Source organism: Mobula birostris, chromosome 11, assembly GCF_030028105.1.
Source record: "Mobula birostris isolate sMobBir1 chromosome 11, sMobBir1.hap1, whole genome shotgun sequence".
In the NCBI taxonomy this organism is placed as follows: domain Eukaryota; kingdom Metazoa; phylum Chordata; class Chondrichthyes; order Myliobatiformes; family Myliobatidae; genus Mobula; species Mobula birostris.
In genome coordinates, this window is record NC_092380.1 from 2,583,545 (window position 1) to 2,609,521 (window position 25,977).

Below are 25,977 nucleotides of genomic sequence, written 5' to 3' on the forward strand. Positions count from 1 at the left end.
TCATGGGGCACCCCTCCCCATGTTCTGTCCGGCCGGGCCCGCGCCCCTGCCCGCGTTCTGTCCGGCCGGGCCCGCGTCCGCGCCCCTGCCCGCGTTCTGTCCGGCCGGGCCCGCGTACTGTCCGGCCGGGCCCGCGCCCCTGCCCGCGTTCTGTCCGGCCGGGCCCGCGCCCCTGCCCGCGTTCTGTCCGGCCGGGCCCGCGTCCGCGCCCCTGCCCGCGTTCTGTCCGGCCGGGCCCGCGTCCGCGCCCCTGCCCGCGTACTGTCCGGCCGGGCCCGCGCCCCTGCCCGCGTTCTGTCCGGCCGGGCCCGCGCCCCTGCCCGCGTTCTGTCCGGCCGGGCCCGCGCCCCTGCCCGCGTTCTGTCCGGCCGGGCCCGCGCCCCTCCCCGCGTTCTGTCTGGCCGGGCCCACGTCCACGCCTGCGTTCTGCCCGGCCGGACCCACGTCCACGCCCGCGTTCTGTCCGGCCGGACCCGAGCCCCTCCCCGCGTTCTGTCTGGCCGAGCCCGCATCCACGCCCGCGTTCTGTCTGGCCAGGCCCGCGCCCCTCCCCGCGTTCTGTCCGGCCGGGCCCACGTCCACGCCCGCGTTCTGTCCGGCCGGGCCCACGTCCACGCCCGCGTTCTGTCCGGCCGGGCCCGCGCCCCTCCCCGCGTTCTGTCCGGCCGGGCCCACGTCCACGCCCGCGTTCTGTCCGGCCGGGCCCACGTCCACGCCCGCGTTCTGTCCGGCCGGACCCGCTCCCCTCCCCGCGTTCTGTCCGGCCGGGCCTGCGCCCCTGCCCGCGTTCTGTCCGGCCGGACCCACGTCCACGCCCGCGTTCTCTCCGGCCGGACCCGCTCCCCTCCCCGCGTTCTGTCCAGCCGGGCCTGCGCCCCTCCCCGCGTTCTGTCCAGCCGGGCCTGCGCCCCTCCCCGCGTTCTGTCCGGCCGGGCCTGCTCCCCTCCCCGCGTTCTGTCCAGCTGGGCCCGCTCCCCTCCCCGCGTTCTGTCCAGCCGGGCCTGCGCCCCTCCCCGCGTTCTGTCCGGCCGGACCCACGTCCACGCCCGCGTTCTGTCCGGCCGGACCCGCTCCCCTCCCCGCGTTCTGCCCGGCCGGGCCCACGTCCACGCCCGCGTTCTGTCCGGCCGGACCCGCTCCCCTCCCCGCGTTCTGTCCGGCCGGGCCTGCGCCCCTGCCCGCGTTCTGTCCGGCCGGACCCACGTCCACGCCCGCGTTCTGTCCGGCGGACCCGCTCCCCTCCCCGCGTTCTGTCCAGCCGGGCCTGCGCCCCTCCCCGCGTTCTGTCCGGCCGGGCCCGCGCCCCTTCCCGCGTTCTGTCCAGCCGGGCCCGCGCCCCTTCCCGCGTTCTGTCCGGCCGGGCCCGCTCCCCTCCCCGCGTTCTGTCCGGCCGGACCCACGTCCACGCCCGCGTTCTGTCCGGCCGGGCCCGCTCCCCTCCCCGCGTTCTGTCCAGCCGGGCCTGCGCCCCTGCCTGCGTTCTGCCCGGCCGGACCCGAGCCCCTCCCCGCGTTCTGTCTGGCCGAGCCCGCATCCACGCCCGCGCCCCTCCCCGCGTTCTGTCCGGCCGGGCCCGCGCCCCTCCCCGCGTTCTGTCCAGCCCGGCCCGCGCCCCTCCCCGCGTTCTGTCCGGCCAGGCCCGCGCCCCTTCCCGCGTTCTGTCCAGCCGGGCCCGCGCCCCTTTCCTCTCTGCAGCTTGTCTAAATGAGGTCCCGCTCATCCCTCCTTTCTGAACGAGGCCCAACTCCGCTCTCTACTCTGTCTGAACGAGGCTGTGCCCCGCTCTCCGTCGTCTTCCCCAAGGCCCTGTCCTTCCACTGAGGCCCCTGAAGCCTCACCCACCACCCCCCCATAATTCTCCTGTCCCTGACATCTCACACATCTCCCCTACCTGACTCTGCCTCTCCTGCTGGTAACATGCATCGTTCCAGCGATGGCAGCCATCACCCTAACTGTCATCTGTTTGTCAAAATGGATTGTTTGTCTCACTCACTATTCTCTCTCTCTCTCTCTCTCTCCCCCCCCAACTCCCTTCCCCTTCCTCTCCCTCCCTCCCCTTCCCCTTCCCCTCCCTCCCTCCCTTTCCCCTTCCTCCCCCTCCCTCCCCTTCCCCTTCCTCCCCCTCCCTCCCCTTCCCCTTCCCCTCCCTCCCTCCCTTTCCCCTTCCTCCCCCTCCCTCCCCTTCCCCTTCCTCCCCCTCCCTCCCCTTCCCCTTCCTCCCCCTCCCTCCCCTTCCCCTTCCTCCCCCTCCCTCCCCTTCCCCTTCCTCCCCCTCCCTCCCCCTCCCTCCCCTTCCCCTTCCTCTCCCTCCCTCCCTTTCCCCTTCCTCTCCCTCCCTCCCCTTCCCCTTCCTCCCCCTCCCTCCCCTTCCCCTTCCTCTCCCTCCCTCCCTTTCCCCTTCCTCTCCCTCCCTCCCCTTCCCCTTCCTCTCCCTCCCTCCCCCTCCCCCTCCCCTCAGGCAGGGCACTCCATCCTACCAGTCCTACCAGCAGGACTCAGCCTACAAGTCACGCCGCCATTCCTCGACTGGATCCTACCCGCGACGCCACGCGCCACACCCTCCCTTCCTCCCTTACCGACCCCCAGAGCAGCAGCCTCCGCCTACTCCCCAGCCCCATCTCCGCTTCCCCGGCTTCCCCCAGTCCTTTCGACCCTCAACGTCCTCCTCCTCCTCCTTCCTGCCGGCCGGCGACGGCTCCCACTACCTGCCCCAGCCCGAGTCCGGCCTCGCCCCGGCCCCCTACCCCAGCCCCGCACCCTACCCCCCTTACGGCAAGGAGCCCGCGGCCTTCCCCTTCCCGCCAGGGTCAGAGGCCTACGGCAGGCCCGTCGGGGGCCCGGACTCCCCGGCTGAGGGCCGGCCCCCCTCCCCACCCCCTCCCGGCGCCCCCGCGCCCTCTCCTCCCCCCTCTGACTCCCCCCCTCCAGCCGAGAGTCTGCCCTGTGCCCGGCACCCGAGCCTGGACTCCCGCATCGAGATGCTCCTCCGCGCCCAGCGTCCTGCCTTCTCCTTCCTGGTCAACGACTCGGAGGACGAGGAGGAACGGAAGGGAGGGGGGCGGGAGGGGGAGGGGGACGGGGTGAGTGGGGCCTGGGTGGGGGAGGGGGAGGAGGAGGTGGAGGGGGAGGTGGGGAGGGAAGAGGAGGTGGAGATGCTGGAGGAGGAGGAGGAGGAGGAGGAGCGGCGAAGGGGCCCTCCCCCGCCCCCTGAAGTCCGCCCCCCGCCCCTCCCTCCCCCTCCACCTCCCCCTCCGCCCCCTCCACCCGCTGGCTTCGAAGACGTCCGCCCGTCCTTGGGACCCCCACCGCCTCCACCGCCCTCCCCTCCGCCAAACCCTCCCCTCCCCCCTCTCCCGGCGCACAGGCGGGTAGAAGCTGGAGAGCGCGAGGCCAATGGAGATGAGATGGTGAGTGCCCGTGGGTAAGGGGGGCACGTGAGGGCATGCAGGGGGAGCACGAGGGAGAGGGAGGGGGATGGGGAAGTGGAGGGTTTGACGTGAGGGAGGAGAAGGGTTGGGGCAATGGAGGGAAGAGGGGTAGGAGAGGAGATTATCTTGAGGGGGTGGGGAAATGAACCAGCCAGTGTCATCTTCTGTTTAATGTTCTCCTGTTTTCTTCATCTCTCCTGTTCAACCATGGCCCGAAAAAATCCCCCCCACCCCCGGTGCTCATTCCGAACCTGCCCCCGCCTCCGCTCCACCACTTTCCCCGCTCAGACATCTGCCCCCTCCTCTGGCGAGGACATGGAGATCTCGGATGATGAGCCGGGTGACCCTCACCCATCTGAGCGGATCGAGGTGGCCGGCCCGTTCCCCTCGTTCGGGCCTGCCCGGTCCGAGCCAGGCTCCCTGAGGGGCAGCGGGGGTGGTGGGGGCAGTGGCCCTGCCCCTCCGGCCCCAGCCCCGGCTGCGGCACCCCCCTTCCCTCCCCACATCTACGACTATGTGAACCCCCTGGAGCTGGTCAGCCGGCTGGGTAGCCAGTGGGGGGGGCTGCCCATGTCTTTCCAGATGCAGACGCAGATGTTGACCCGCCTGCAGCAGTTGGCCAGGAGCAAAGGTCCACCTGGGGCCGGGTCCTTCCCTGCCTACCCCTGCCAGGGGGCCTTTGGGGCCTACGGAGTCTACACCACGCCCGAGAGGGATGGCAGACTCTTCCCAGAGCCTCTGCTGCCCCCCTCCGTCCCCTCGTCCACCTCCTCCACCTCCACCACTGCTACCAGCTCCTCCTCCTCCTCGTCAGCCACCTCCGCCGAGCCTCACGCGGCGCCCCCCTGGCAGGGCGAGGCCCCCAAAAACGATCCACACCTCTCGACGGTGGACGGTGTCCTCTCGGCCTTGGTCCTGGAGATGAAGAACATCATGAAGCGGGACCTCAACCGCAAGATGGTGGAGATGGTGGCGTTCCGAACCTTCGACGAGTGGTGGGAGCGCAAGGAGCAGAAGGCCAAGGTAACAGGGAGAGTGGTCGGGGCCATTCCCTCTCCTCTTTCCCTGCCCCACCTCCCCTCTTCTCCGCCCCTGAGGTGGTGCAGAGGGAGCATTGTTCTTCCTGCCTGTTGTTCTATGTTCAGTGTTGTTTTTATTTATTTATTCACTGGGGTACAGCGCAGAGTGGGCCCTTCTGTTCCTTCGAGCCTCACTGCCCAGCAATCCCCGGGATTTAACCTTGCCTTATCACAGCCGAATTTACAATGACCAGCCGGTATCACGGGGTTTCAAACTCCTGATAGGCAGCGGCGGGAATTGAACGTGAGTCGCCTGCATAGTAAAGCGCTGGGCTAGCCGCTACACTTCCTGCTATATTGTTTCATGTTCAATGTTTGTGTCCCAGAAACATGTCAGCTATAGAGAATTTCAGGAGTACAGGGAGTGTTAGAGATACAGAAAAAGGAAATCAGAAGGTCAAAGAAAGAAACACAAATATCACTGACGGTGATAATCAAGGAAAATGCCAAGCACGATGTTAAGTATAAGTGTGTAATGAGAAATGTATACTTATCAAATATTGGAAGGCTGAGACAGTGTGCACATGGAGAGGATGTTTCCAATGCTGGGAGGGTCTAGGACCAGAGGGCACAGCCTTAGAACACAAGAACATTCCTTTGGAATAGCGATGAGGAGGAATTTCTTCAGCCAGAGAGTGGTGAATCTATAGAATTCATTGCCACAGTCTGCTGTGGAGGCCAAGTCATTGGGTGTATTTAAAAGGGAGCTTGATAGGGTCTTGATTAGTGCTGTCATCAAAGGTTACAGGTGAAGGTAAAAGAATGGGGTTGAGAAGGAAAAACAATCAGTCATGATACTGCCAGAGTGAGCTCGATGGGCCAAGTAGCCTAATTTTTAAAAATGTTTTATGGCCTTACCCTGACACCATGTAGATGGAGCTTCACTCTGTGTCTGACCCCAGGAGTGTGTGATGGGACGGTGTGGAGGGAGTTTCTCTCTGTGTCTGACCCCGGGAGTGTGTGATGGGACGGTGTGGAGGGAATTTCACTCTGTGTCTGACCCCGGGAGTGTGCGATGGGACGGTGTGGAGGGAGCTTCACTCTGTGTCTGACCCCGGCAGTGTGTGATGGGACGGTGTGGAGGGAGATTCACTCTGTGTCTGACCCCGGGTGTATGTGATGGGACGGTGTGGAGGGAATTTCTCTCTGTGTCTGACCCCGGGAGTGTGCGATGGGACGGTGTGGAGGGAGCTTCACTCTGTGTCTGATCCCGGGAGTGTGCGATGGGACGGTGTGGAGGGAGTTTAACTCTGTGTCTGACCCCGGGAGTGTGTGATAGGATGGTGTGGAGGGAGTTTCACTCTGTTTTAGCTGGGAGTGCATGATGGCTGAACCGTGTCTACACCCACCTGGACAAGCCAGCGAGCACTGTGAGGGTCATGTTTTTTGACTTCTCCAGTGCGTTCAACACCATCCGCCCTGCTCTGCTGGGGGAGAAGCTGACAGCGATGCAGGTGGATGCTTCCCTGGTGTCATGGATTCTTGATTACCTGACTGGCAGACCACAGTACGTGTGCTTGCAACACTGTGTGTCCGACAGAGTGATCAGCAGCACTGGGGCTCTACAAGGGACTGTCTTGTCTCTCTTTCTCTTCACCATTTACACCTCGAACTTCAACTACTGCACAGAGTCTTGTCATCTTCAGAAGTTTTCTGATGACTCTGCCATAGTTGGATGCATCAGCAAGGGAGATGAGGCTGAGTACAGGGCTACGGTAGGAAACTTTGTCACATGGTGTGAGCAGAATTATCTGCAGCTTAATGTGAAAAAGACTAAGGAGCTGGTGGTAGACCTGAGGAGAGCTAAGATACCGGTGACCCCTGTTTCCATCCAGGGGGTCAGTGTGGACATGGTGGAGGATTACAAATACCTGGGGATACGAATTGACAATAAACTGGACTGGTCAAAAAACACTGAGGCTGTCTACAAGAAGGGTCAGAGCTGTTTCTATCTCCTGAGGAGACTGAGGTCCTTTAACATCTGCTGGACGCTGCTGAAGATGTTCTACGAGTCTGTGGTGGCCAGTGCGATCATGTTTGCTGTTGTGTGCTGGGACAGCAGGCTGAGGGTAGCAGACACCAACAGATTCAACAAACTCATTCGTAAGGCCAGTGATGTTGTGGGGATGGAACTGGACTCTCTGACGGTGGTGTCTGAAAAGAGGATGCTGTCCAAGTTGCATGCCATCTTGGACAATGCCTCCCATCCACTACATAATGTACTGGGTGGGCACAGGAGTACATTCAGCCAGAGACTCATTCCACCGAGATGCAACACAGAGCGTCACAGGAAGTCATTCCTGCCTGTGGCCATCAAACTTTACAACTCCTTCCTTGGAGGGTCAGACACCCTGAGCCAATAGGCTGGTCCTGGACTTATTTCATAATTTACTGGCATAATTTACATATTGCTATTTAACTATTTATGGTTCTGTTACTACTTATTATTTATGGAGCAACTGTAACGAAAACCAATTTCCCCTGGGATCAATAAAGTATGACTATGACTATGGGACGGTGTGGAGGGAATATCGCTCTGTGTCTGACCCCAGGAGAGTGTGTTTCCCACCCACTCACTCTCTCTCTCTTCCCCCTCTCCTCACCTTTTCCCCTGCTCTCCCTCTCGTTCAGCCCTTCCACAACACAGCGAGACTCCAAGCGAAGGAGGAGGAGAAGCCCAGGCCCAAGGAGCCTTCCATGTTCTCGCTGGTGGACTGGGCCAAGAGCGGTGGGTTTGGCGGCTCAGCCAGTGGTGCCAGTGGTCTAGAGGCCTACGGCTTTGGGATGGGTCTCCGAGCCTCACTGAGACTGCCATCGTTCAAGGTAGGAGTAGTCAGTCCATGTTTCCTCACACCTCACCTCCTTCTCAGCCCTCGGACCAGGCAGTGGTCATGCCGTCAGGACCAGGTGTCGGATACGCTGTCCTCTCCCCTCTGTGGGACTGGGCAGCAGACACACTGTCTTCTCTCTCCCTTCTGGGACCGGGCCTCGGATACACCGTCCCCTTTCCCTCCAACCTTTCCCACCGCCGCCACTACCACCCGTCTCCGTGCCTGCTTCTCACACAGGTGTTCTCCTTCTTTCCCAGGTGAAAAGGAAGGAACTGTCAGACCTTCCTGAGAGCGTGGAACTGAAACGCCCTCGCCAGACCCTCGCTCTGTACGAAGAGGATGAAGGTAAACTTTCAGGGCTGGGGGCAGTCACCTTGGTGCTCTCTGCCCGGTCGAGTCCAAAGGTCGTTCCACGTTGTGGAGGGAGGGCGGCTGTTTGCTGAGCTCCTGCTCTTTCCAGGAGCCGGCTGGCAAGAAGCCAGTTCACTTTCTTTCCCACCCACCACCCCTTCCAAAGGGAACTGGGCAAGAGCGGGAGAGACAGGTTTGATCCTTGCCTCATGTAATGTACTGCTGCTTCACAACATATACCATTGGTATTAAACTTGATTCTGATTCTAATAGATTGATCCGTGCAAACTGTAGCTATGCAAAACAAGTTTTTCTCTGTACTTTTGACAATAATAGACCAATTTACTTTATTGGCCTGAGCCCAAGAGATTGAGGGACGACCTGATGGAGGTCACGAAGGCGCAGACAGGGTAAAAGTACATGGGCTTTTTCCCAGGAACTGGGGGCTACATAAAAACCATAAGGGAAGAGGTTTAAGTTCAGAGGTGAAAGATTTAAAAGGGATATCAGAGGCAGCTTCACACAAAGGGTTGTGTGTGCTTGTAATGAGCTGCCAGAAATAGTGGTTGAGGTGTGCACATTGAGACCATCCACTGGGTAGGGTCGACTATGGATATTGTGTCCCGGCTGTCTACATGATCCACAAGCCAGGCCAGTACAATATGGGGAGCAAGCTGTTGCCCAGGCAGCAGGCTCCTCCTCTCCATGTAGTGCATGAATCCAAAGCAATGGCAGTGACTGATAGTTTGGCACCAGTGGCATCACAGGAGTTGCCAGTCAGCGTTGAGCTCAACGTAGGACTGCCTCAGGGACTCCAGCTCCGTATTTTTCGCTCGGGGTTTACTCTCGAAGCCTTTCCCATGAGTGGGTGTAGTCACAAGGCAGCAGAGGTTTGAGGTCAGGGTTTTCCCTCTCCTAGATGAGCTGCCAACCACGACTGACGAGCTGCATCTGCCTGAAGTGACTGGTAAGGTGCCTGTCAGTAGAAACGGTTCTGCTCGGCTTAGTAGCTAAGCGACACGTGAAGGCCAGGAGCTGGACTTGGTTGTCGGAGGCCGTTTGAGACTCGCACCATGGAGAGCATTTAATAGGTGGTGGGAGCACCTCCCCTGGCTGTGCCAGCCTGAAGGAACCCGTGCATATTAGCAATGTCTAAAAGCCACGTAGATAGTGGATGGATAAGGCGAGGTTTCGGGCCTATGAGCCAAACGGGGGCAGGTGGGACTAGATCACCAGGAGGAGTTGGGCCTGAGGCCTTGTTCCTGTGTGGTTATTCTGTACCTGACTTTTCGTTGTATCTTGGTAAAGGGCAAAGGAACCAAACAATGTCAGTGCCCCCCAGCACTCCTTACCTGTTCCATGCCTTTGCAGAGATGGAACGGGAGAAGGAGACCTCGGACGCGGCCAGCCACCCCTCAGAGGCACCCAAACGTGATACTGAGATGGGCAAGAAACGTAGCAAGCCCTCCAAGGCCTTGGACCTGAACAGCGAGGGCGAGGAGGAGGAGGAGACGTCGGAGAAGGTAGGCAAACGGGGTCTCGGCTCATGGGTTGGGACCGTGGGGGAGGGGGGCTGCTGGACACAGCACCCGCCCGTCCAAGCACCTCTGAAGTATGGTCCATATCCTCCCATTTCCCGCCTGTTCCTAATAACGCTTCTTCTACCTTCTGTGAGTAAGCCAAGTCTGAATCCACACCAAGTTTCCCTGCATCCCATGCCTCCTGACTGTCTGAATGAGTCTACCATGGGGAACCTTATCAAACACCTTACTAAAATGCGTATACACCACTTCCACTGCTCTACTGTCATCAAAGTGTTTGGCCACTTCCTTGACAAATTTAATAAAGCTTGTGAGTTGTGAGCTGCCCCTCAAGTAGCTGTGCTGACTAACCCTAATCAGACCGTGCTTCTCCAAATGCTTGTAAGTCATGTCGCTAAGAATTCACTCCCATGGACATGTGACACATCAATTGTGGTCATTCAGCACATCACTCCTGACAGTGAGCAATAAGGGTGGTTGCTTCAGCCAGAGTAAAATCACCCCCTACAATGCCAATGTTAAGACCTTGGCACTTCCAGCATCTAAAATCCCTTCACCCCCGAGTAGGGAGAAAATTCCTCTTGTGTCTTAGATATATTTAATGAGGTAGCCTTAACTGTTCCTCCGGGTGGAGAATTCCATAGTTTCACCACACTCTGGGAAAAGCAGCTTCTCCTCATCTCTGACCTTCTCCTCTGAATCTTGAGGCTATGTCCCCTAGTTCTGGTCTCATCCAGTGGAAACAGCTTTCCTGTTTCTGTCACGTATATCTCCTTCAGAATTTTCACTGTTTTATCTGAATTCTGTGAGTATCGTCGCTGACAACTCAATCTCTCCTTAAGGGCCAGAATCAACGTGGTGAACCTCCGCTGCACGGCTTCCTAAGTTGGTGTGTCTCTCCTCACATAAGGAGACCAGAACTGCACACAGAACTCTAGATGCGGCCTCACCAGTACCCTGTCCAGTTGCAACTTAACCTCCCAGCTCTTAAGTTCAATCCCTCTAGCAATGAAGGCCATTATTTCATTTGCCTTCCTGATAACCTGTTGTACCCGCAAACCACACATTTGTGGTTTATGCGCGTGCACTTTCAAGTCTCTCACTGTTTAAGTAATAATTTTTCCTTCTGAAGTGGATGACCTGGCATTTATATTGTACTCTTATCTGCCAGACCCTTGCCCACTACCTACGTTCATGTATCTATCTAAATCCTCTCCATGTCACAGTCACATCTGCCTCCACCCTTCTGTATTTAAAAAAAAAATTGCCCTGCACATCGAACTTTCCACCCCTCACCTAATATCTGTCTCCTTTAATATTTGACATTTTCATCCAGATGGGGCTGGTGGAAGAGAAAGATTTTATCTGTCATATCAACGCCTCTCGGGGTGAGCAGAACTGCACACAGTACTCTAAATATGGCCTAACCAAAGTTTTTCACAGCTGTGACCTGAATTCCTGGGAGTTATACTCAACATGAAGACAGGAGTGCTGTGTGCCATCTTTATCACCTACCTTGTGTTGCCACTGTCAGGGAGCTGTCAACCTGACTCCATGACCCCTCTGTACATAACACGTTTTGGGGTCCTCCCATTAACTGTGTATCTTCTCCTTACACTGGATGTCCCAAATTGCAAATCCTCACACTTGCCCAGATAAAGCTGCATCTGCCATTTCTCTGGCTCATGTTTCTGACTGATCTTCATTCTGTCAGTCAGTCAGTCAACCAATCTTAATCCATACACTCACAGAGTCCTACAGCACAGATGCGAGCCCTTCAGCTCAGCTAGCCCATGCTGAGCAAGGTTCCTATCTAAGTCGATTCCATATACTCGTGTTTCAAAGTTCAAAGCAAATTTATTATCAAAGTACATACATGTCGCCCAAGACAACCCTGGGATAATAAATCCGACACAGTAAATCCAAGAACCACAATAGTGTCAATGAAAGACCGCACCCAACAAGATGGGCAAATAACGAATGTGCAAAAGACAACAAACTGTGCAAATAAAAAACATAATAAATAAATTAGCAATAAATATCGAGAACATGAGATGAAGAGTCATTAAAAGTGAGTCCATAGGTTGTGGGAACAGTTCAGTGATCCTGCACGAGGATTCCCAAATCCCTTTGCACCTCGGATTTTTGGATTTTCTCCCCATTTAGAAAATAGTCTATGCTTTTATTTCTTCTACCGAAGTACATGACCACACACTTCCTGACACTGTATCCCATCGGCCACAACTGTCCATGATCTGTCCAAGTCCTTCAGCGGCCTTCCTGCTTCCACAACGCTGCCTGCCCATAAATGGAAGGCCAGCATCTTTTTCTCTGGATGGAAATGCCTAACACCTTCCAAAATAAATCACTTAAAATTGAACTCACTTCAACGCTTTTCCAAATTGAACTCCCATCTGCCCCTTCCCAGCCCAGCTTTGCATGCTGTCAGTGTCCTGTTATGACCTATGACCAACTATCTGCAACACCACCAACCTTCGTGCCATCTGCAGACTTAATAACCTACTCTTCCGCTTCCTCATTCAAGTCATTTATAAAAATCGCAAAGGGCAGGGGTCCCAGAGCAGATCCCGATGGAATACCACTGGTTACTGACCTCCAGGCAGAATACATTCCATCTACTCCCATGCTCTGCCTTCTGCGGGCAAGCCAATTCTGTATTCACACAGCTAAGTTTCTCCAGATCCCAGGAATTCTTGAGTTCCTGAATGAGCAAACCATACCGAACTCCTTACTAAAATCTGTACACACCATGTGCACTGCTCGACCTTCATCGATGTGCTTAGTCACGTTCTGAAAGAATTCAGTCAGGTTTGTGAGGCATGACCTGCCCCTCAGAGAGCCGTGCTGGCTATTCCAAATCAGACCGAATGCTTGTAGATCCTTTCTCCAGGAACCCTCTCCATTAATTGTCCACTCACTGATCAACAATTTCCAGGATTGTCTCTACTCCCTTTCCTGAACAAAGGAATAATGTTTGCCGCCCTCCTATCGTCTGGGACTACTTCTGCGGCCAATGAGGAAACAAAGATCATCGCCAAGGCATAGCAATCTCCTCCCTTGCTTCCCTTAGTAACCTGTGTTTCTGTTTGACCTACAGGAAGAGGAGGAGGAGGAGGAGGAAGAGGCTGGTGAATTGGAGGGGAGTGAGAAAGAAGATTCTGAAGAAGGTGGGTCTGTATTCATTCTCTTCCCGAGAGTAGAGGTTCGGTCTTGCTCTTGACTGAACACCCTTCTCCACACGTTTGGAGTGGAATGGAGTAACGTGCTGCTGCTCTCCAGCGCACCCCTGCTGTTTGGTGTGGATTGGGGGTGAAGGGTGTGGTTTTAGGGTCGTGCTTATCCTCCATCAGTTACCCGTACGGAAGTGGGGAAGGCAAGGGAGCTGGGTGGGAAAAGAAGGGTGAGAGGGGGGTGAGACTGGTGGGAAGCAGAGGTGCGAGGAGGAGTGGGAGGGGAAAGGCAGTGAAGGGACCTGTGGAGGGGAGGGTCAACAGTGAGTTGGGATGGGGAGGGGGTGGTGAGACTAGGGTAGTTGCGAGGGAGTGAGAGAAAGGGGAGGGAGCAATGGGGAAGAATGGCGGAGGGGGAGGGGGCAGCGGAAGGCAGCACGGTGGGGTGGTGAGGAGGGGAGAGGGTGATGGGGTGAAGGGAGTGGCTGGGAGTGGTGGAGAGCGAGGAATGGAGAAGCAAGAGGAGGAGGAGGAAAAGAGATGCTGGAGGATGGGGTGGAAGTGCTGTGCATTGGGATGGTGTGGACGGCTCAGTGGACAAAGATTTGACACCATCCCCCCATTCCCCCTTCCTCTCCACCTCGCTGTCCCCTCCTCAACCCCTCTCCCACCACTCCTTCCCCTCTACCCCATCACTGTACCCCTTCCCACCCTTCTACCTCTCTCCCACACCCCCTGCTCCTCCTCTCCTTACACCCCAACCTCTCTCCCCCTCCCACACTCTTCTCCCCAACACCCACCTTCTGCCCACCATCAGATGAGGCCGCCAGTGACACATCCTCGAAAGCCGGCGAGTCTGATGAGGCATCCGAAGCTTCAACGGGCTTCGCCAGCAGCTCTGAGGAGGAGGAAGAGGAAGAGGAGGAGGAGGAGGAGGAGGAGGAGATGGCAGACACGATGGATGACTCCACCATGGACAGCTCTGTGACGGGTGAGAAGGAGTCCAAGCTCGAGCAGGCGATGGAGGCGGCAGGCAGAGGTTCCCAGGAGCCACAGCTGAAAGAGGAGAGTGGCCAGCTGGCAGCAGATGGAGAGGAGAGCAGCAGAGAGCCTTTGGATGCTACGGTGAAGTCCGAAGGGATGGAGGAATCTGCAGTTAAAGCAGGTGAGTTAATCGTGGTATCTGTCCTCTCTTCCCCACCCTGACCAGACCGTCATCTCCTTCCCTCTGGAATCAGGGGTTGGGGCGGTGGGGGGGGGGACACCGGGCATTGGACCCTCCCTGACCTCCAACATCTCTCTCCTGACAGAGTGCACAGATACCCCAGAGAAACCTCCTCCTCCGACACCTGCAGCCAAGCCCCAGGTGCCCAGCCGCCCTGAGGAGACGGGAGTGAGCACCCGCCAGGCACCCGTGCCCCAGCCCACGCCTCGGAAGAGGGTGTCCTTCTCTCTGTCGGAGGAGGAGGAGGAGGCAAAGAGGGAGCTGTCAGCCGGCCCCACCACCATCTCTAACCTGCCGCTGGATCACGCCGGGCTGGTGAAGTCGCCGTCTGCCCTCATCGGGGCCCGAGCACGCCCCCATCACCGGCAGGACACCTTGGCGGAGGAGAGCCTCCGCTTCCGGGAGCAGCTGGGCGCCTCCTCTCTTCTTCAGCTGGCCAACACCCCCCTCTCTCCTCCCCACGCACCCTCATCCTCCTCGTCCTCGGAGAAAGGGGTGGACCTGGCCGGGCTGGCCAGCATTGCCCTCACCTTTGGCAAGGGGAGACCCCCTTCCCCTTCCCTCTCCCATTCTTCCTCCTCCTCCTCCTCCGGCTCCTCGGACGGGGAGGAGGAGGAGGCAGAGGGGGCCGCCCCTCTCGCCCCCTGCCGTCCGGAGCGCCTCTTCCACCTGGAGCACAGCTACGCCAAGCCTGCCCCCCTCCCATCGCCACCGCCTCGGCGCCGCAGGACCCCCGAGGCCCCCCGACCCCAGCTGGACACCTCCGCCGCCCCGCCTCCACCTCCTGAGCTTCTCAGCGACCATCTGGACGCAGTGCTGGAAGCGCCGGAAGAGGTGGTCTGTGCCCCGTACCCCGAGGCTGACCTCCGGGTCCCTGCTGCTGCAGAGGAGGATGAGGAGAGGGGCAGTAGTGAGGAGGAGGCAAGGACTCCCTTGATCCCCAAGAGGCTGGAACCAGGCGAGGTGCCCCCTGCTGGCAGGAAGGGGGAGGGTGCTGGCAGGTTTCAGCTGCGCTCTGAGTTCGAGGAGATGGCTGTCCTGTACGAGATCTGGAACTCAGGTTTGGACCCCGAGGACCTTCACTACCTCCGCCTCACCTATCAGCAGCTGCTGCAGGAGGACACTGCCCTTGACTGGCTTAACGACACACACTGGGTCTTCCACACCGATATCCTTTCAGCCTGGAGCAAGGGAGGGGGAGGGAGGGGTTTCTCTCTCCACAGTCGTGAGTTAAATGGGCTATTCCTTCTGATTGGCAGGAGGTTTGGAGGGGGTGTTAGAATGGGTGGGGTTGCTTTGTGTGGAGTGTTTCCTGGTGAAGTTTTGAGCGAGAGGACAGTGGGAGGGAAGAAATTTCCTCTGGTGTTTGTGAGTGAGGTGCAGTTTTCTCACAGTGCTCTTGAGTGCGTCTTCTCAAGGGGCCTGAGGGTAATTTTGCGAGGGTGGGGGATAGCTCTCAAGGGCCTTCCCGGGGGCTCTGATAGGTTGCTAAGGACTGAGTGATAAAGGATAGGTGATCATTCAGCAAACTCCCACTTTGTTGAGATGTGACAATGGATGGGCAATAGATGCTGGTAAGCCCCCCAACCCCTTGAGAAGACTTTTAGGGATGGGCGATTGATGCTGGTTAAACAGCCCCTCCCCGCCCCCAAGTTGCATTTAGGGATGGGTGATAAAAGCTGGCAGGTTCCCTGCCTTCTGGAGGGGACGATTAGGGATGGGTAATGAATACTGGCAAACTTCCACTTTGACAGACAAGTTGGGGTCGGTGATAAAGCCACTTCCCCCAATTTACTCCCTTCAACCTTATCAATGGATTAAGTAGGGATGGGTGAGAAATGCTGGCAGCCTACTGACATCCAGATCCAGTGAATATTGCTTTAAAAAAATATACGCTTTGCCACTTCACATTGGCTCCTCCCTCAGCCAAAGACGGAGGGTGGGGCTGTGGTTTACAAGGTCCCTCAACTCCTGTGGGTCACCCATGTCTCCCCAAGGGTGCAACTGGGGTAGATAGATGGAGTGTGTGTGCACACGGCCAGTGTGGCACTGTCAGCCTTGGAGACGCAAGTTCGATCCCGACCTCTGGCATTGTGTGTGTGGAGCTTGTCTGCCTCTCTCTGACCCTTTGGGTGTCCCCTGGGTGATCTGGTTCCCTCTCACTTGGACTAGTCATCCCCCAGTGCATGGGAGAGTGTTCAGATCTGGGGTTGGAGGTGGGGTGCTAAATAGGAAAGCGACGAATCTGAACCGTGTTATTGTTACGTGTACTGAGGTCGCCGGCTGATGGTGTAGTGTTATCCACACTGGACTTCGAGCCGGATGGTCCCAGGTTCGAATCCGGCAGGCTCCTGGCACACTTCTCATCCGTGCTGGGTCGAGCGTCGAGTTGGCAACTCGGCCTTGTAGAAAACAGCCAGATGCCAAAGGAACGCCAGGGTTGCCTGTCGATGCACCACAAGTCACGGAGAGGAACGACAGTAATGATGTACTGTGGAAAACATATAGAGATCCGATCATTATACAGTGCACTGAGGAAAATACAGTTACAGAGAGTGCAGATATTAAGTTGCAAGGACCACAACGAGGTAGATTGTAAGGTCAAGAGTCTGTCTTATTGTAGCAGGGGATCATTCAACAGTGGAACAGTGGGGTAGTACTGTCCTTGAGCCTGGTGACACACACTCTCAGGCTGTATCTCTGCCCGAAGGGAAGAGGGAGAAGAGAGAACGCCCGGGGTGGGTGGGGTCTTTGTTGTTCTTTCTTAAGGCGGTGGGAACGGAGGGGAGGCTGGTTTCTCTGATGTGCCGGAGTGATTATTTTGGAATCATGGGCACAGCAGCTGCCGTATAACAGGATGCTTTCTATGGTGCACGGCTAAAACTTGGTGAGGGTTAATGGAGAATGTGCTGGATTTCTTTAGCCTACTGAGGAAATAGAAGCACAAGAAAATGGAGGAGAGTGGACAGCCAGTGCCTTGGCTAAAGCGAGAGGACATAACTTCTAAGGTGACTGGAAGGAAAGTATAGGGATGTTAGAGTTTGTAGATTTTTTTCACGCAGGGAGTGGTGGGTGTGTGGAACATACTGCTGGGGGTGCTGTTAGATGCAGATACATTAGTGATATTCGAGAAACTCTTTGGCACATGGATGAAATGAAAATGGAGGGCTATATAGGAGGGAAGGGTTAGATTGATCTTGAAGTGGGTTAAAAGGTTGGTGCTTTGTCGTAGCTGAAGGGCATGTACTGTGCTGTACTCATTCTGTGTTCTAAGTCAGCAAATCAGGCAGCACCTCTACTTCGGAGTCTGCGGAGATTTGGCGTGACTTTGAAAGTTTTGACAAACTTCTATAGATGTGTAGTGGTGAGAGTATCGAGTGGCTGCATCACAGCCTGATAGAGAAACACTAATATCTTTGAATGGAAAATCCTACAGAAGGTAGTGGATCCAGCCCAGTACATCACGGGTAAAGCCCCCTCAAACGTTGAACACATCTACATGAAATTCTGTCGTAAGAAAGCAGCATCCATCATCAGAGATCCCCACCACCCTAGACACGCTCTCTTCTCGCTGCTGCCATCACGTGGAAGTTACAGGAGCCTCAGGACTCGCACCACCAGGTTCACAAACAGTTACTACCCCTCAACCATCAACCTCTTGAACAAAAGGGGATAATTACCCTAACTTGACCCATCTTTGAGATGTTCTCACAACCAGTGATCTCACTTTAAGGGACTCTTTATCTCAAGTTCTCGTTATTTATTGCTATTTATTGATATTTGCATTTGCACAGTTTGTTGTCTTCTGCACTCTGGTTGATCTTTCATTGATTCTGTTAGAGTTACTATTCTATAGATTTGCTGAGTATGCCCACAGGAAAATGAATCTCAGGGTTGTGTACAGTGACATATATGTACACTGATAATAAAAAATTACTTAGATCTTTGAGCATGGAGAGAAATAAACGGTCAAAAAGTTCAAAGTAAATTTATAACTAAAGTATATACGTATATTTTCCATAGGCTACCTTGAGCTTCATCTCCCTGAGGGCATTTACGGGGGATAAGGAAATGCAATAGTATTTTCAAAAAACGTAAACAAAGAGCAATGTGCCAAAGAAAAACGGTAAAAAGAAAACAAATACTCAGAGTAGGAATTGTAAGGAATTTCCAAAAGTGAGTGTGTAGGTTGTGGAGTCAGTTCAGAGTTGAGGCTGGTGAAGTTCAGGAGCCTGCTGGTTGTAGGGTCATAACCATTCTTCAACCTGGTGGTGTGGGGCCTACGGCTCCTGTACCTCCTGCGTAATGGCAACAGCGAGAAGAGGCCATGGACGCTGCTGACTTACTGTTCCTCCAGCATTTTGTGAAGACGTAGAGGGATAGGATGAGCAAGACGGGAGGGGAGGGGATGATGAGTGTAAGGTTCAGCGGGGAGGGGAGCGGGAATCGGACTGACCCTTTCCTTGACCACTCGCACTCACCAACATCCCTAGCCCAAAGAGGAAAAGGCGCTCGGAGGACGGGCTGAGGGAGCACCTGTCGGGAAGCGCCAGGAGCGAGGGATTCTACAAGATCAGCAAGAAGGAAAAGGACACTTATCTGCGGGTTCCTGTCACTGCCCGAGAGACCCTCCCCACCCACGTAAGTGGAGTTTATCAGTAAAAGTGAGAAGTGATACCCTCTGGGAGGTCATACCTGAGGGTGGAGTACAAAGTCAGTGGCAGGATTCTTAGCCATGAGGAGGAACAGAGGAATCTTGGGGTCCACATCCATAGATCCCTCGAAGTTGCCACGCAAGGTGATCGACTGGTTAAGAAGACGTGCGGTGTGTTGGCCGTCATTAGTCTGGGGATTGAGCTCAATAGCATGAGTTGGTGTTGCACTCTGTACGACTCTGGGTAGAGCACACTTACTGTGTTCAGTTCTAGTGACCTCAGTATAGGAAGGGTGGGGAGGCTTCAGAGAGCTGCAAAGGAGGTTTACCAGGATGATGTCTGGATTGGAGAGTGTGTCTTATGAGCTGGGGCTTGGGAGTGAGAGGTGACTTGATAATGGAGTGTAAGATTATGAAATGTGTAGATGGAGTGGACATCCAGTCGTTTTTCCCAGGGCGGCAATGGCCAATATCCTTTTCCGATGATTGGAGGAAAATTTAGGGGACGTGTAAGGGGTAGGTTTCTTGTACACAGAGGTAAGTGCTTGGAGCTGGTGGTAGAGCCAGACACTTTCTATGTAAGTGACTCTTGCATAGATTTAAGAGACTTGAAAGAATGTAATGTTGTGGCTTTTAAGGCATTGGTGACGCCTCACTTGGAGTACTGTGAGCAGTTTTGGGCCCCTTATCTAAGAAAGGATGTGTTGACATTGGAGAGGGTTCAAAGGAGGTTCACAAAAGTAATTCCAGGATTGAAAGGTGTATCATTTGAGTGGTGTTTGATGGCTCTGGCCCTATACTTACTGGAATTCAGAAGAATGAGGGAGGGGATCTCATTGAAACCTATCGAATGTTGATAGGCCTCGATAGAGTGGATGTGGAGAGAATGTTTCCTATGGTAGGGGAGTCCAAGACACAGCCTCGGAATAGAGGCACATCCATTTAGAGTAAAGATGAGGAGGAATTTCTTTGGCCAGAGGGTGTGGAATCTGTGGATTTTGTTGCCACGGCAGCTGTGGAGGAGATGTGATGAAAGAGCGGCCCAGGACACAGGACTCTGGTGAGCAACTCTTAGTGGCCTGTGCCCCAACAGGGGTAATCCAGTTTGACTTCATCAAACATACACGATGTGTGTGCTTACCTTCACACCATTCCTAACTGTCCCCCCCCCACCGTCTCTCAACACTCCCCACCATTGGCAGTGCGCTCCCTATCCTACAGTGACGTCCCCCTAATCCTCGACACTCCCCGGCCGAGGTGGGGGTGGGGGGATGTGATATCTATCCCAGCACAGGTGGGGTTGTGTGTCCTATCGGAGCAGAGGTCGGGGGTAGCGCAGTCGATGCCAGTAGAGGCTGGGGATGTATGTGTTCATCCTGTTGAAGCCAGAACCTGGAGATGGGTGGGAGTACGGTTGGGGAGGGGCACCCCTGGATGGACTGTGTTAACATGCTCTCTCCCTCCTTTCCTTCCCTTCTGTCACTCCCCCTCTGCCCTTCAACCCTGATATCTCAAATCCCAACTCCATGCCATCTCCTGTCCCCTCTCCTCATATCCCACCCTCGTCCCCATCCCCATATGCAATCCCTTGCTCTCCCGCCCCTCCCTCGCTCGCTCTCTTGCCCCTCCCTCTCTGCCCCTCTCTCGATCCCTCATCCTCCCCTCTCGATCCCCCCTCGCCCTCCCCCTCAATCACTCTCGCCTCCCCTCTCGATCACCCCCACCCTTCCCTCTGGATCCCCCCTTGCCCTCCCCTCTCGATTTCCCCCTCACCCTCCCCTGTCGATCTCTCCTTCACCCTCCGGGGGGGACATATGGTGCTGACCCTCCCCCCCCCCCCCACTGGCCCACAGTCTCTCCTCTCCAACCCTGCCCCCACCAGCCAGGGCTCGAACCGGCTGCTGTCGGAGCGGCGTTCTGAACAGAGGCGGCTGCTGACCGCCATCGGCGCGTCTGCCGTCCTTGACAGTGACCTGCTCAAGTTCAATCAGCTCAAGGTCAGCACGGGGGTGGGGAGGAGGAGGGTGGGATGGTGTGGCAGGGGAGTGGGTGTGTGAGGGGGGTGAGAGAGACGGGGAGGAGGAGGGAGGGGCATTGGGGTTTTGAAGAGTGTGGAAGCTAGTAGGAGGTGTGAGAGGAAAGTGATGGGAAGATGTGCCCTGGAAGAGGGGAGAGGAAGTGTGTAGACTGAGGGATGGTGTGGGTGGTCAGCAGAGGATGGGGGGGCAGGGAAGAGGAGGTGTTGGGAGGAGAGGAGGTCAGAGGGAGAGGAAAGGGAAGGCGAGAGAGGGAGGGGGACTGGGGGTGCTAACAGGCATTGACTTCACACTGGGCTCCCCCTCCCCTCCAGTTCCGGAAGAAGAAGCTAAGGTTTGGCCGGAGCCGTATACACGAATGGGGTCTGTTCGCAATGGAGCCCATTGCAGCTGACGAGATGGTCATCGAATACGTGGGACAGAACATCCGTCAGGTTGGGCTCTGTGTGTGTCTGTGCACGCAGGAGAGAAACTGTACGTGAGAAAGAGTGTGTGTGAGAGTCTGTGCCTGTGCACGTGCAGGAGAGAGAGAAACTGATTGTGTTTATGTGAGACTGAGACACTTCGTGTGAGAGAGACGGGGACCGTGCGCGAGGGGGACGGGGGCCATGCGCGATGGGAACGGGGACGGGGACTGTGCGCGAGGGGGATGGGGACGGGGACCGTGCGCGACGGGGACGGGGGCCATGCGCGAGGGGGACGGGGACTGTGTGTGTGCGCGTGTGGTTTCTGCTGCCCACGTGCCCTCAAACCCACGGCCCACTCCCTCCCCCTCTCCCCCCCCCCACCCCACCTGCCTCTCTGTTGAGCTCTCTCTTCCATTTCCAACTTGTGTTTCCTGCCCCAACCGTCACTTCTCCCTCCTCCCTGGCAGATGGTTGCTGACATGCGGGAGCGGAGGTACGAGGAGGAAGGCATCGGCAGCAGCTACCTGTTCCGGGTGGATCATGACACAATCATCGACGCCACCAAGTCCGGGAACCTTGCCCGTTTCATCAACCACTGTTGTACGGTGAGTCACCTTGGTACAGAGGGAGCCTCGCTCTGTGCCTGACCCCTTTTTTTTTTTATATTTACAAAATTCTTTATTACAAATGTCGGTGCTATACAATATTTACAAACCCAGTGACTAACACATTTACTACACTACAAACAGACAATACATTTTAAACCAATATATTGCCATCCTCATCAATGATGGCATTTACACCCTGCGGAGCCCAACGGTCCCGGAACATCTCGACGGTCGCCGTGGACTGTGCGTATTCCTTTTCAATGTTCACCCGGGCACGAACATACCCCCTAAACATAGCCAGGCAGTCCGCCCGGGGAGATCCTCCTGCCACCCTTTTCCAGGAGCCACGGATGGCAATTTTCGCCAGCCCCAGGAGCAAGTTGACAAGGACATCCTCATCCCTCTGTGCCCCCCTCCTTACTGGATGACCATATATAAATAGGGTGGGACTGAAATGCAACCAGAAGGCGAGAAGCAGCCCACGCAAATACGTGAAAAGGGGCTGCAGTCTCGCGCACTCCACGTACATATGGTACACGGTCTCCTCCAGCCCGCAGAAGTGACACGCGGCTGGGAGATCCGTGTACAAACTAAAGAACTTATTGCAGGGCACCGCTTTATGCAGCACCCTCCAGCCGAGATCCCCAAGGTGCATGGGAAGGACTCCCTTGTAGAGGGACTTCCACTGGGGACCCCCCTCACCTCCAGGTGGAAAGACCGACCGCCATGGCGTGTCGGGAAGGTGGACAAATGCTAGGAAGTGGAGGGTGTGGAGCAGCAGCCCATAAAGGTACCTCCTGCCTGCATCCCTGAATGGGATTGTGGGTGTTGATGAAAGACGGCTCAAGTTGTGTGGATTCGTCTCTCGGGTAAGGCTGCGGGGCCTGGGCCCGACGAGCAGCTCAGCCCGAGTCGTTCCACACACCTGAGCCGCACTGACATCCGTTGAGACAGGGCAAGGGTCGGCCAGGACCCCGCCCTCTGCCAGAGGAGGGGATTCCCGGCCTGAGGCAACCATGTTCCAGACTCTCAGTAGGTCCTGATAGAAGCCGGGCAGCCTCTGCAAAGCAGCACGGCTAACGCCCGCTGGTGGTAGCTGCATATCTTCGGCAAGACAGCAGCCCCTCCGGAGGAAGAAAGTCGCCAACACGTGCCACCTGGGAGGGTGCTCGGCGTACAGGAATCTCTGCAGCGTCCTGAGGCGGAGAGCCGCCAGTTGTGTGCGTACACACACCAGCGACTGTCCGCCCTCTCCTTCTGGGAGACTCAGAACCGCTGCAGAGACCCAGTGCTTCCTGTTTCCCCAGAAGAAGTCCACTAGCTTCCTCTACATTCTTGCGACAAAAGGGGCAGGGGGGGGCCAAGGTGACCATCCGGTACCACAACATGGAGGCCACCAGCTGGTTTATGACCACCACCCTGCCTCGATAGGAAAGCACCCTGAGAAGGCCTGACCAGCGCCCTAGCCGGGCCATGACCTTTGTCTCCAGGTCCTGCCAGTTCGCCAGCCAGGTCTCCCCAGAAGAACTCAGGTAGACTCCCAGATAGAGAAGACGTCTGGTGCTCCACTCAAAAGCTCTCATCTCCTCCGGCGGGGAGTCCACCTGCCACTGGCCTACTAAGAGTCCGGAACATTTCGCCCAGTTGATCCTGGCGGAGGATGCCGCCGAGAAAACATCTTGGCACTCGCGCATCCTCCGCAGGTCACAGGGGTCTGTCATCATGAGGAGTACGTCATCGGCGTAGGCCGAGAGGACGACCCCCATGTCCGGTTCGCGCAGAACCAGACCTGTCAGCCTTCGCCGAAGAAGGCTGAGGAATGGCTCGACACAGATCGCATACAGTTGACCGGACATGGGGCACCCTTGACGCACTCCTCTTTGGAAGTGGATAGGTCCTGTCAATGATCCATTAATCTTAACTAGGCACTCTGCGGCAGAGTACAGGAGCCGAACTCGGGCCACAAAGTGTGGTCCGAGCCCAAAAGCCTGCAGGGTGCCCACCAGGAAACTGTGGTCCACCCGGTCAAAAGCCTTCTCCTGGTCAAGAGAAAGAAACGCTGCCGGGGTCCCAGTCTCCTGGAGTAGGTGGATCAGGTCCCGTACTAGGTGGACATTGTCCTGGATGGAGCGGCCCGGGACTGTATAAGATTGGTCAGGATGGACCACCTGTCCAATTACCGAACCCAGACGGTTGGCCATTGCCCGGGCGAAGATCTTGTAGTCCACGCACAAGAGGGAGACCGGCCGCCAGTTCTTTAGCAGGCGGAGGTCTCCCTTCTTGGGCAGTAGGACCACAACAGCTCTCCGCCATGAGAGGGGCATTTCTCCGGTGGCTAGGCTCTCCCCTAGGACAAGGCTGTAATCATCCCCCAGGACATCCCAAAAAGCCTGATAAAACTCAACACTCAGTCCATCCAAACCAGGGGACTTGCCCCTCCGGAGTTGCCGAAGGGCAGTGGACAGCTCCTCCCGAGTCAGGGGGGCATCCAGACGCACTGCGTCCTCTGGGCTGACCTTCGGCAAATCCTCCCAGACCTCATTACACGCCTCCGCATTTGACGGATCAGGCGAGAATAAGGACCGATAGAATGAACGGACCTCGTTGTTAATTCCATCAGGGTCCGTGATGGAGGAGCCATCGGCAGCCAGCAGCTCCACTAGCTGCTTTTGAACTCCCCGCCACCTTTCCAACGAGTAGAAGAAGGGTGAGCCACGGTCCAAATCCTGCAGCATTTGGATCCGTGACCTCACGTACGCACCTCGGGACTGCTGGAGCTGCAGGTTCCTTAGTGCGTCCTTCTTCTCCTGGTATTCCTGCCACAGCTGCTGGTCTCCAGCGGTCGGACCGAGGCGGGACTCCAGGTCAAGCAACGCTCTCTCAAGCCGCTCAACCTCAGAGCTCCGCCTCTTTGTCGACCCCCTAGTGTACTCCCGACATAAAAACCGGATGTGGGCTTTGCCCACATCCCACCATAGCCGTAGGGAGCAGAACTCTCTCCGCCTCTCCTTCCAGGAGACCCAGAAAGCTCGGAACGAATCCCGGAATCGGCTGTCCTCCAGCAGCCGGTTGTTAAAATATCAATACCCGGATCCCACCCGAGGGTGTAGTGGAATAAATTCCATCCACACAAGGTGATGATCCGAGCACGACACTGGCCGCATGGAGGACGCCGACACGCGGGAGACGTAGGCCCGAGAGATGTAAAAGCGGTCTATCCTGGAACCCCCCTCTCTAGACCTTCTCGAGAAGGCGCTAGAGTTGGGGTGAAGATTCCGCCAGCTGTCCACCAAGTCAAAGGAGCCGACTAGCTCCTTTAACTTTTTTGCTGATGCTGGGTCGCGTTGGAGGCCCGAACGGTCCTCCGCCTCGAGGGTACAATTGAAATCTCCCCCGAGGATGACGCAATCCCCAGGATCGATGGAGCTCAGCAGGGTGGACAGCTGACAGAATAGGCGCGTCTGCATCACACCGCGCCTGGGAGCATACACATTGATAAAATGCAATGGTACGCCATCTTGGCGCACAACCAGGTGGAGCAGACGGCCGGGCACAACGTCCTGGACTCTTTCAATTACTGGCTGGAAGGTCGGGGCCAACAGGATCGCCACCCCGCTAGAAATGGAGCTGAGGTGGCTCATGTAGACCCCGCCCCGCCACTCCAGGAGCCAAGCAGACTCGTCCCCAGGGATGGTATGGGTTTCCTGCAGGAAACTCACCGTATACCGCCCATCCATGAGGGCTGAGAGATTGTTATGCCTGCGAAGAGGACCCCTGCTGCCGTTTACGTTGAGACTAGCTATGGTAAGCTTCATGGCGGGAGCACACTAGGTCTCAGCAGCTGTGCCCATTTCGGTGAGAGCGGAGGCGCCCTCCATCACACTGTCCGGAAAGAAAGCAAGGTTACTTTTTGCCTTCCGGGCTCGAGCGGTACCAGCGACACCCTGTGACCCACCATCCCCCGTAGGAGCGAGGCTGCTTCTCCCTCTAATGTCCCTTACTAGGTCATCTAGGAAAGATTTTAGTTGCCGTCTGTCGTTCCCCGCCACCGCATTCCTCTTTCCCTTTCCCTTTCGTCCGAGGATGACTCGCAGGGACCTCACCAGCCTTGGCATGCTGGGCCAGCGTAGCGAGGCTAGTTGAGGCCGGTGCTTGGCACCCTCAGAGGTGAGAATAAAATGCTTAATTTCCTCTACAGGTATCAATGGGGACTTCTCAGGAGGGGTGAGGATATCCATTATTTCACTATCGAAAGAGTCCCCCTCCAACCCGTCACTGCAGACAGAATCCCCATCGGCCTCCCCGCATGTTCCAAAAGATGGCTGCGCTTGTGACCCATACCGCGCAGCGGGCACCTCGTTCTTACCTGCCCGCTCCACCGTCGCATCAGCCTCATCCACATTTGCGACAGTGGAGGGACAATCCCCAGGGACTCCCTGCAAGTCATTAATTGCTGGGGTCGACGTGCACAGAAAAACGCCCTCCCCAGGGGGCAGGCATAGAGGGGAACCCGGCACCTTTGGTCCAAGGGATTCACAAGCAGCCTGGTGCTGAGAATGAGAGAGCTTTGTCTCGTCTCCTCTTACATTATTCGGTACACTGGCCTCCAGAGAGGCGCTGACTTGT

At 56.5% G+C, this 25,977-nt stretch overlaps 1 protein-coding gene across 6 annotated transcripts in view; it reads left to right on the forward strand.

Moving 5' to 3' along the window:
* Positions 1-25,977, forward strand: part of LOC140204741 (histone-lysine N-methyltransferase SETD1A-like) — a 55,028-nt gene that overhangs the window by 21,294 nt on the left and 7,757 nt on the right. For 5 of the 6 annotated variants that reach the window (XM_072271489.1, XM_072271492.1, XM_072271488.1 and 2 more), the window contains 12 exons: positions 2,459-3,407; positions 3,717-4,451; positions 7,139-7,330; positions 7,596-7,683; positions 9,061-9,212; positions 12,349-12,418; positions 13,239-13,586; positions 13,732-14,814; positions 18,124-18,287; positions 20,154-20,297; positions 20,651-20,770; positions 21,211-21,348. In XM_072271489.1, coding sequence (XP_072127590.1) covers positions 2,459-3,407; positions 3,717-4,451; positions 7,139-7,330; positions 7,596-7,683; positions 9,061-9,212; positions 12,349-12,418; positions 13,239-13,586; positions 13,732-14,814; positions 18,124-18,287; positions 20,154-20,297; positions 20,651-20,770; positions 21,211-21,348 — 4,183 coding nt within the window. The remainder of the gene's footprint in view (positions 1-2,458; positions 3,408-3,716; positions 4,452-7,138; positions 7,331-7,595; positions 7,684-9,060; positions 9,213-12,348; positions 12,419-13,238; positions 13,587-13,731; positions 14,815-18,123; positions 18,288-20,153; positions 20,298-20,650; positions 20,771-21,210; positions 21,349-25,977) is intronic. The other variant, XM_072271493.1, reaches the window with a different exon arrangement.